This window comes from Mastacembelus armatus, chromosome 15 (genome assembly GCF_900324485.2).
Source record: "Mastacembelus armatus chromosome 15, fMasArm1.2, whole genome shotgun sequence".
Taxonomy (NCBI): domain Eukaryota; kingdom Metazoa; phylum Chordata; class Actinopteri; order Synbranchiformes; family Mastacembelidae; genus Mastacembelus; species Mastacembelus armatus.
The window spans coordinates 12202344-12213570 of NC_046647.1; the positions used below are offsets into that span (position 1 = coordinate 12202344).

The 11227-nt window shown below is 39.8% G+C and overlaps 1 protein-coding gene across 1 annotated transcript; it reads right to left on the reverse strand.

Moving 5' to 3' along the window:
• Window positions 1-1672: 1672 nt before the first annotated feature.
• LOC113131708 (hsp70-Hsp90 organizing protein 3) lies at window positions 1673-10584 on the reverse strand. Its single transcript, XM_026309280.1, has 16 exons — window positions 10375-10584; window positions 8021-8097; window positions 7850-7930; window positions 7664-7720; window positions 7374-7577; window positions 7075-7188; window positions 6207-6252; window positions 5931-6021; window positions 5681-5822; window positions 5447-5551; window positions 5190-5283; window positions 4976-5009; window positions 4763-4840; window positions 4493-4595; window positions 4277-4398; window positions 1673-4142 (listed from the first exon to the last, which is right to left on the reverse strand). Exons 1-16 carry the CDS (start codon window positions 10430-10432, stop codon window positions 4007-4009), a joined length of 1542 nt encoding a protein of 513 aa, XP_026165065.1. The 5' UTR covers window positions 10433-10584; the 3' UTR covers window positions 1673-4006.
• Window positions 10585-11227: the final 643 nt, after the last annotated feature.

An 11227-nucleotide genomic window follows, 5' to 3' on the forward strand; every position in this document is an offset into this window, starting at 1 on the left:
AAAAATAATCATATGTTACATATGTGTGTATTTGTGTGCACACATGTAAACTTTGAAGTTGTAATTGAGATGTTTGTATGTGCCAAGGATGGTGTGACTGGGTGGCTGGATGGTGTCCCTCCCTGACTGGTAAACCCGAACAGGAAGAGCAGACCCCCTATTAGCGAGGCCAAATCAGAGGGATCTCCAAGGCTGGCAGAGAGAGGAAAGAGGTAAGAAAGAAAAGCAAGATGAAAAAGGAGTATAAAGTTTAAAAATACAACTTCATCCCTGTGTGTGACATCCTTACATTACAACTCCTGATGTACTGTTGCATATCAGACTAATTAAACTAGACTAGACAGGTGTTCCTGCCTGTGTGCCAATACTTAACAGCTAAGTGGCTGTGTGTGGTAGTGAGAGTGCGTTACTGGGCTTTTGGAGGGCTCAAAGGGCTAAGAGTATCTTAGTGTAGCAGCTCTCTGTAGCACAGCTCTCTCTCTTTCTCGACCCCTCTAATTATGCCGACCAAGCCGACTCTGCCCTTACCCACAATCTGTGGAGGCATGAAATAAATACATGCCCTCTAACAATAAACAACCTGTTTGAAATGACAGCACCTCCTCATGCTAACCCTTACTACCCTCCCTCCAGGTTTTCATAATGATTGTGCATTTATACTGACTATAGCAGCATGCAGGCATAGAGGATATGCTGTACAGCTTATAGGGTTGACAGCTGAGAGGCGACCACCCATCTAGCATCAAAGGCCATTTTTGCCTTAAACTGAAGGAGGGTAAAAATGTCGTTAATTGTGCTAGCAGTGTGTACCTTCACACAACAACTTCAACTTTTAAGCTGTACCGCACCAATGTAGTATTACTCTTTCACATGGTCAAGGGAATTGCAAAATAATGGTCAGAACTGGAGCAGCAGAGGTGAAACTATTTACTGCTTAACAAAATACTGGAGACCTACATTTCCCAAAAGGCAATGCAGTGCTCAATCATGTTACACCACCCCTGCCTCCTTTGTTAATGCACGCTTCTTTCAAATCCCACCTGTCCTGTTTAAATCTTTAGCCAAAGCTGTGATAACTGTTACAGGATCAGTAGTACTGGCACATTTTTTTATCATCATGATGATGATGTGTAAAATCTGTGTAGCCTCCCTTTAATTTTTCAGGCTATTGCATTTCTCCTACATAGATTACATATGCATTCCCGGTGTCATCAGACCTCAGTTCTTCTCCATTCAAAATGTCACTTGTGGCATAACGGTTTCTTTTCCCACAAGTTCTCAGATCTGTTATTCATATCTCCATCTTCCACTGGACCTGATGGTAGCAGATTCCCCACCCAAGTGTCTCCCACTAGTGATGACAGAGTTACTATTATCTCCCCCCTGATCCAGCCTGGCCTGCTTTGATTTACTTTTTGAGGGTTTTGAACATCAGGAATGACTTAGAGCAATGTCTTGGTTGCTGGAGATCAAAAAAGATGAATGTAATTCCTTTGTATAGGCTGGTTTGGTTTGTAGCATATTTCAGTAAACATCTTTCAAAAGCAACACTGCCACCTTGTGGAATGGCAGGGAAGCCACTTGAAAAATAAATGTACAATATAAAGAATAACTGCATACATCTGATGTGTTTTCCTCGGTTTGGGCCATTAATCATGTAGTGACTCTAAAGTATTGTAAGTGGTTCAAAAACGTTTATTAAATATAAAAGTTTTTTTTTGCAGTGCAGTAACGAAAATAAATTGGGGGAGGATTAACAGGATTGCAGTGCTCTGTTATCAATGTGTACATCACGATTAAAAATACATGTTTCTAAAATAGTTTGAAAAAAAAAAAAACATGCATTAAAAAAATGAAAACATGAACAGCCAACCAGAAAGCCAGGGAATATGTTGTTGAATTTGAAATATAAGAAGAAATTAAAATTTTCTATGGAAATATTCAACACATACGTCTTGAAAATTAAATACACTCTGCAAACATAACAGCACTAATCAAATAAGAAACAGTGCAGTCTTGGTATCCAATTCCTTTCTTACAAGTTTCAAAGTAATACAAGAAAAGCAGAAGTGCAGCATGTGACTGTATTGTACCAATTGGTTCATAAAAAAGCGTTCCTCCTAAATTCAAACAGAAGAGGAGCCTAAAAGAAAACACAGTTCTTTAAGCTACAGAAAGTGAAAACACAAAAAGGCTAGGCCGAAGTTATGTTGTAAAAGAAGAAATGGCCAAAAAAAAAACCAAAAACTAAGCATAAATAGCAAAATAAATACTCTCAGTATGCTGTGCATAGTTTACTAGTCAACGTAGTGTGGAAATAAACCCGTGCTGTAGCTGTAATTGTTGATCAAATCAAATTAGTAATTATAATTGTTGTGTCACACAGACACATGCCAGTAAGTTTTAATGCACTGTCTAGTGTTGAAACTTGTGAAAGAATAAGGCTGTTTTCAGTGCATAGCCATCAGAGAAGGCATTCTTTGGTTCACTGAAATACTGAACTGGAAACCATAAGGTCAAAAACACTGCTATTCAAGGTTCAAAAGTTCTGTAAGGGGATCATGTTACATCTGGCCATGAGTTTTTGTGTGTGTGTGTATGCATGACTTTTTGTAAGCACGGTCTTGTAGTTATCAATGACATAGTCAGGTCTGCCATACTCCTTAACTTACAAAAACAAACTTACTATAATACTTCTGCCAGAGGCGGTTGGTGTATGTATATAAAGCCATGTTTACTATGCAAATGTAGCAAGAAAGCATGCCCTCTTTTCAGATTCTGGGATCAATGACGGTTATTCTTTTGCACTGGGTACACAGTGCCTTAACCAGGTCTCCATTATACCACAGAGAGGGACATAATAGGGAGAGGTCATCTGCAAAACAGAAGAGCATCAAACCTGACATATCATGCATATCATTCAATATGACAAAATCAAAACCTATGGCCTTAAATTTGCCATTTAAAACAGTATATCCTTAAAAAGAGTCTTACCAAAAAGTGAACACTATAGCTTTCATAACTGTAGCACTTATTCTGCTGGATTGCATGATATTGTCGGGTGTTTTGAATACTTCTTCAGCACCTTGCACATATCATTATGAAGGGCAATGTGTCCTACATAATATTTCATATCAGACAGTATTGAGGATTCAAACTTTCAACAAAGGGGGAACCAATGACTACATATAATGAAATGCAGACCTAGTCTGTGCTTTAATGCATATTTTTGTGCAGCCCCTCACATCGAATTAGTGGCATTTACATTCATTTACCCACCATAATCGTCTTACCTAAGACTATATACCACAGTATACATGCACCTCTCAGTAGGTGATTGGCTAAAAGAACAAACTTGTCTGCACGGGGGAGATGTCAAAGTGTCAGTATGTATGTTGGTAACTGTTTGGCGGATAGTGTGCTGATAGTGGCACAAGAATAGTGAGAAGAAAATGGAGCCTCAGTATTAATGACGGACTGACGTGAGCTAGTGTGAGCACTGGATAAACCTAAACTGCTACAAGGCTACTGTACTTTAAAAATGTCAAGAAACACTGGTGGAATATTCAAATAGCAATACCTCTCAATAGCAGACCAAAGCAGTTTCACTTCGTCCTGTGAGGTTTGGTTGAATCCTTTAGAAAGGGAACAGGTCACCATGTGCCATGAAGGGCTGCAAATATTAAGGTTTTTGTCCAAAATGAAGACTACACCAGGTGATTTTGCTGCTTCTCTCTGGTTAATGCTGTGCAGTTGAGGAAAACCATCCAGTATGGACTCTGGATGAAATACAAACCTTCATACTCTTAGTCCTTTGTGGCACATATATGACTATCCCAGTATTAGAGTCTGACTATTTACTCTGATCTCTTGATTATTCTGGTCCATTCTGCCACAGTACATCTTTGAAGCCCAGAGACCCAGGTCCAGTAAAAACAGGCTTCCTTTGGCATGGTTTTTGCATCCCAGTTTCCTGCACACTACCAAGGCAGAGAGTAAACTGGTGTCAAGGCTGCCAAGGCTTCCTGTCCTTGCCTTTCTGATCAGGAATGTGTTTGTAGTGACATTTGTCCCCAAAATGGCAGCCGGTAGTTCTCCAGAAGTAACACTCGTCTCCATTCACTGGGCCACGTCGTCGAGGTCTGAGCAGAAAGGAAGATGACAGAGAGCAAAGAGACAATGAATGCAAATTACATCTAAAATCACTTAAAAGTGCAGTCCTATCACATGATTTTAGCCTAGAGAGTTTCTACAACAAGGCTGAAGTGCTTCTTACCCAGCACCTGCCCCTGTCTGCTGGGTGATAGGTGGACAGGTCTTAAGTGGAATGGGGGGGACCCTCTGGGTACGACGGTCAGGATAGCGCACCACTAAACGTGTGTTCTCAATACAATAACCCTGTTAGAAGAAGCATGTAAACAGCTCAAATTCCATAATCAAACACTGAAAGAGAGTTTTTCATAATATGTCCCCCAAAAAACTGAGTGCTCACATTTAGTTTCTCCATGGCACGAGCTGCCATGGTTGCATTCTTGAAGTTAACAAAGGCACAGAATCTCTCATGTAGCACACGGATACTCTGAATCTCACCGTACCTATAATGCAAAGCAAATAACTTAGACAAGTCAATAAGTCAAATATTAGATTTCCATGTTTCTGTTCAAACTAGTTAACACATGTTCTTGCAGAAGAGGTACTGAGAAATATCACTAAATTAGAACTAGGAATGTTGTCCTTATGTGGATCAACTCATAAATCATACATTTTAAAAAGGTCCCATAAGTGTTTCTCAGTTAGGTCAGTCGTCACATTTCCTACCCACAGAGATGGGCAAGGGCTTCTGAGGAAACAAGAAACAAGATGTGACTGAAAGCAATTAAAGCAAAATAGAATCACAGTTCAAATATATTTGTATCACAAGAGAGGCTACTAATCCTTCTGATACATAGCTTTGATTGGACACGTGGTCACCTACCCTGGTTGAACAACTGATGGATCTTGACTCCCAGCTGCAAAACAAAGATTTCCATCAATCGAATATGTTAAAAAAAAAAAAAAAAAAAAAAAAAAAAAAAAAGAAGAAAAAAAAAAAGGCTGTATGATTTGATCATTTAGCCTGTTCTGCAGTGTTGCTACAAAAAAAAATGCAGGTATAGCTTATAAAATATGTACTTTACATGTGATCTCACCTCTGGCTGTATCTGAACAGGTGGCCAAAACAGCCTGTACAGATGAAAATTTCTCCAGGAGCTGAACACTTTGCATTTCTTCAAAACCATGCTCCTGAGAATAGTCAAGAAAAAATAAAAGTGAGCTTGAGTCAAGATGACTAGGTTACCAACAGCATCTAAAAACAGAACATTCAGAGGAAGTGCTATTTATTTATATTCGCACTCACTGAGCTCACAGGAAACACCTTTGTTACATTGCTTGCAGTTATATTTACCATTAACTGCAACACTTTGCAGTTAAAAAGGTCAGTGACAGCCTCCTCACAGTCTTTGTCCAGTTTTAGCACCTGCTCCATGGCCCTCTCTGCCTCACTGTACCGCTACAACAGACACAAAGACCCTCAAAAATAAGTAAGCAAAGTCTAATCTTAACAGAAAACATAAAGTGAGATGCTGTTCAGCAGACATTCCTTTGAGTACATGCTATATGGGAAGATCTCAGTACTCACTTTCATGCCCATGAGAGCACTGCCCTTGCGAAAGTGTCCTTTTGGCCAGTCTGGGGCGAGCTGAAGGGAACGTTCAGCATCAGCCAAAGCCTGAGGGTACTGCTCTAAGCAGTAAAAGCAATATGAACGATTCCCGAAGAACCTACAGGACATAATTTGCAAAAAATGCAAAATAATGTTTTAAATGTATCTGAAATACATGCGCATTGATTGTAGACAAAACACCAAGCCATGGGTACAGATAATGTACCTGTAATCCTTTGGATCACATTTGATGGCTTCTGTAAACATACTGACTGCTTGTGCATACAGTCCCTCTTGCACCAGCTTGATCCCTTTTTCTGGGAGACAGAAAAACATTCTTGTAAATAATTGCCAAGGGTTGAAATAAACACTGTTACAGGCTGACATGCTTGTACAAAGGAATGTGAAATCAATAATTTCCCTGAACGGTTTGCTTCTGTGTCGATGAATAACCTAGTAAAAGGCTGATTATCTGACTTGTTATGCAGAAATCATTCCTTACCTGTCAGTGACGCACTTTTCTTTGTTATGGTGTCAGTTCCATTTGTCTGTAAGAAAAATATTGTTTTCATTGGTTCATATTATAGACATTATGCACACTTGTCTGAAAGTGTTGGTACTCCTCTGCTTAAAAAAGATCAAACAATTTTCTCTGAAACTGATCAAAAAGAATTGGCTTCTACTCACCTCTGTTCCATATTTATTGATATATATTAATATATTATTATATTGTCCTGTTGGAAGAGCCATGACCTGTGACTGAGACAGAGCTTGGCACTGGGCACTCTCCAGAATGCCTTGATCATCAGCTCCCCATGCCAGAGAAACAACACTATAACTGAGCCCCCTCCATGTTTTATAGTGAGGATGGAGTTTTTGGACTGATGCAGTCAGAAAAGCTCTCATTTTGTTCCATCTATCCAAAGGACATTCTCTTAGAAGTATGGCAATTATTGTCTTCCATGTCTTTTCAGACAACTCTCTTTTCTTTCTCTTGTCCATGTTCAGCATAGAGCTCACAAAGAAGTTGTTCTCCATTTAAACAGTGTGAATGACTGAAAGATTGAAAACACCTGGGGTACTATTGGGGGACAATAGCCTGTTTGAAACATCACTCCCTCTTACCACTTCTAAGGGGCTGAAAGGACCAGCCAAAATGTCCTCATAAACCATAAACCTTAAAAACTTGAAGCACACATTAACAATTATTTTAAAGGCTTTCATGGTGCTGAGTAAACTTTTCCTTTTATCAAAGTTTGGAACTGCTTCAGGAAGAATACTGTCACAAGCAATACAATCAATAATAATTTCAGGAGCTCAAATCTCCAACTCAACTACTAATCTTACGTTATCTTTTAGCATTCAGTCACCTCTCTCCTGGCTTCATTCTCCTTGTTTTCTTTGGACTTCCGACTTGATCCTTTGGGTTTGATATGGCTAGCAGCATTAGCAACGAAGGCACTGCTCACATCCCACTCTGGCTCCTGTGAAACACAGAAAGTCACAGACTTGTGTGCAGCCATGTGCCCTCTGGGTCTACAAGCATATGGGCTTTCATACCAGACTGTAGAGTCTGTCTGGAGTTAAAAAGGGCACAATCTTACACACAAATGACCGATAAAATGAAAGAAAAGAACCGCCATACATGCAGAAAACATTGTGCTCTTACCTCTTCAGCATGTCTGGTTTGGCTCTTTTGATGTTCTTTGATTCCTGAAGGAGCCATATCTGGGGTGTCAGTGGACTTGTGCGATTTTCCCTCCTGTTTCTCCTCTTTTTGCAATCTTTGTTTCTCCTCTTCAGCACCAACTTCTACTTCTGACTCACTCTCATCCAGTTCAGACTCCACACCTCCGTCTTCATCTTCATCATCCTAACACGTAAGAGCATATCAATATCTAGATATTACTGGTAAAGGTAAATATAGTGCATTCCTAGAAGGAACAGTGTGATTGTTACCTGTTCAGCACTGTCATTTTGCTTAACCTGCTCTTGCTTCTTACGTTTTCGACGGCGCTGAAACAGATGCAGTATTTCAATGTAAGAAAATGCATGACTTTACTCATCCTCATGCGTAGGACAGAAGATGTATTGAAGTGAATTTAAAAAAACGTCTTTATATGGTTGTAGGATTTTTGTGCTCACCTTTCTCTTGGTTTTGCGTCGTTCTGCCTTCTGTCTGACTTTCTCCTCATCACTCAAATCCTCCTCTTCTTTTAATGCATCCTACACAAACAAACACCACACACAGTTGACCATTGTACATTGTACCTTCAGTCCTGACTTTGCCCTGTCAGACTGACAGCATTTGTTTACCTGTGACAAAGTGCCATTATCACTTGGGTCAGGGGTTGCGGCACCACAGTCCATCTGCTCCGCCTGCTGCTGGGTGCCTGTTGGAAAACGTACAAAACCTTAATACACTGTCTTCTGCTGCCTTCATTTTTGTCAGTGTTTAACAACCAGATGTTGTCAGTTGAAACATCTTTTGTTAAATGATACAGCACACAAAAAAGTCCACACAGCAAGTCATTATGCAGATAGTAAAGTGAAGCTAGGTAAGACCACCAGGCATCCATTCCTGTTCAGCACTACAACATACTGTAGCTTGATCTCCAATTAAATTTCTTTACCCTGCCCATGGAAGGGGAATAACTCTCCAACATAGTTAAAGTGCATTATGCTTGGTGCCTATGAAACATGAGATGAGATGGCCAGAAGCATCTTTTGATCTGATGCCACACTTCACTGACGAGCTATATTCAATGCAAATCTTTCACCTGCCAACAAAAGCAATAGTGGACAGATTGATATCCCTGAAGTTTAACTGACTTTGTGTTATATTGAGATGATTACGTGTCCCCTTAATTTTTGAGCAGGTAATTTAAACCTTTAAGCAGACCTTTATCTTGTAAGGTCACTGACCCGGCAACTTAAAAGAGCGAGCGGTTGTCCAGATAGCAAATAAGCATGAACTTCCTTCCTCATTCATCCAAGTCCAACCACTTTTGTCATTTGACAACTAAAAGCAAAATGCATACACATCTAAATGGCACTAGGCGGAGACAGGAAAGATGATGTAATCCTTTCTTAGCAAAAAAAAAAAAAGAACCAGGCAAACTGAACATGAAACAAAAGTACACTGAACACAAAACAGCTCAGTTCAATTTATATGCTTTGTTTCTTTTAGGTTTTAGCTTCTCCACTACAACATTCTCAATATGCAACACATAGCTGCCTTGAGTACTAGTTGTGGTTTGAGTTTGAGTTGGTTTTATCTTTTGTTAAAAATTAGGTTAATATAGAAGAAAGCAACCACTGCCCATCCCTATATATTTAAATATATCCATACACACCCCATCTAACCTTGTTACCCAAATCATCCATGTAGAATCCAGTGCAATGTTTGGATCTATCAAACTCAGTCTAATTGGCTTTGTAAAGAGTCTAACCATCTACCACTGAAAGAAGTTGGTGTCTCCAAACATACACAGAAAGTGGAAAGAATTTCAGCTGTCTGTGTCTCCCTCACTACTCAAATGTCAAGAAACAATCAGTGCATTTCTGTCCCATTAGCTGAATCCCATTTTTAAGTCTTTTCTATTTAGGAATTTCCTCCTAACAAATAAACGATCCAGCATCCCAGCACAAAAGCACCCAATGCGTCTCAGGCTCTCCCTTTCAAGAAGACTGCTAATCTTAGTGTTGAAATGAAAGGTAAGCTCCTTCCACAGGAATGCAAAACAACAGTGTATTATCAAGGCCTGTAGTTTTAACCAGGAAATCAGCAAGACAGCTGTACAGTGAAAAAGAGAAAGAGCAATAACCCTATGGCTAAAGCATCACCTCTAGGTTAAGTGACTTTTAAAGTGACTAAGCACACGAGTGTTTACAGTAAGATACTCTGTAAATTATCAGTCTTTCAACAACACAACATGGCTGCAAGAGGAGGGTTGTAGATGGAGTCAGAAATATTCAGTCTGCTCTAAGATGTAAGTTAACCTGGTCCCATTCATGTGTAATAACCTGAAAATGTGACATTAATCATAGACTAGAGATAATCATGCATGTCTAGGATGCTCAGCTGCTTCTGATGTAGAGTTAGCACTAAATCAGAGAACCGGCCTGTAGTAATAGGAAACTAAAATCACAAAGAGGAACAACGTGTATGTCCATGGCACTGGGCATTTAACACCAAATCTGATGCTCGTGTATCTACGTGGGCCAGCGGGTTTTTGCCACCAGTTTGAGAAATTCTTATCATACCAACAAGCACCAGGGAACAGACAACTAATCTCTATTAGTTTTGGTCTTGTGTGTACTCCAGGTGACTGAGACACTTGTACTTTTTGACTGGCTGTACATGTTTAAATGTCTGAGAGTATGGCTTAGACACGCCATTACAACAACTTTATGGCACCGTCTGCGCAAACTTGGAAGTGGTGCAAGCAAGGGTGTAACTGAGGGAACTTTCATTGTTACACAAAGAGCTCAGGCTGAACTCCACGACACGACACGACACGACACGACACGACACAACAGCGAAATACCTCCACAGACTTTCCTCTTGCCAACCCAAGTGTTGGATATCGCCCGTGTTTCATATCACACGAGTTCAGTTTGACCTGAGGATGAGTTTAGAAAGTTTTGAAAAGTGGGACGACTCTTACCGCTCCCGAGTCCCAAAAGCCTGCATATATCTCTGGTGAATTTCATGAGCGCAACCATCCAGCATTATCGTCTCAAGTAGCCCACAATAAACCGCCCAGCAAGTGTTTGTGCTCAGTTCAGTCTGCTCGCGTTTGTAACATCGGGACTATCGGTACCGAATCTGCGGGAATCTTTGGTGGTCTGCTCCACTTCCTGTCAAACAGCGACGCCTGGTCCACCCTGAGCTGCGTCTTAAAGGCACAGGACACGATATTGATTATTGAAAGGCTCGGCTCTAATAGTGACTGAGTACCAATAAAGGATGATGTGTATTACTAATTAATAGAGATACTACTATTAATAATTTATGACATTCATTGCTTTGATGGGTAGACATTTACTGTCATAATATGACACTGCACTATCCTGTTTAATTAACCACTTGACATACCAAATATTTATTATTACAAGTATAAAAAAGGCAAAAATAAATTAACACAGACTGGAAAATACTGAGGTGGATGGACCATGGGTTAACAATGTTTTGTCAGACTTCAAACTTCTGTAATCAATTTCATCAACGAAGGTTCAAGATGATTTTTAAGTTCTTCACAGTTCTTAGTTTGTCATTCTAAGATCCCCAGAGAGAAAACCTTTCACTGGAAAAGACAAAAAATGAATTGGTTTCCATCAAAACACTTTTAAGACACCATGTTGTTGTTCGCGTGTTGCATTGATGTCACATAGCGACTGAAAAGACTCCACAGGATTAACTTATTGTTTTCATTGTTGGTGTTATTAGCACCACATGTGCTTTGCTACCATGACAACTCAGAAAACAATAATTATGTATAGTTTAAAGAAAATGAACAC

Bases quoted from the DNA above. Each gene is read 5' to 3' on its own strand.
- LOC113131708 (XM_026309280.1), bottom strand. From the start codon at position 10,432: ATGGTTGCGCTCATGAAATTCACCAGAGATATATGCAGGCTTTTGGGA. The intron at 7,721-7,849 runs GTGAGCACAAAA...CATCTGTTTCAG, and splicing joins GACGCAAAACCAAGAGAAAG to CGCCGTCGAAAACGTAAGAA. The intron at 5,552-5,680 runs GTGAGTACTGAG...TGTCTGTTGTAG, and splicing joins GTGCTCTCATGGGCATGAAA to CGGTACAGTGAGGCAGAGAG.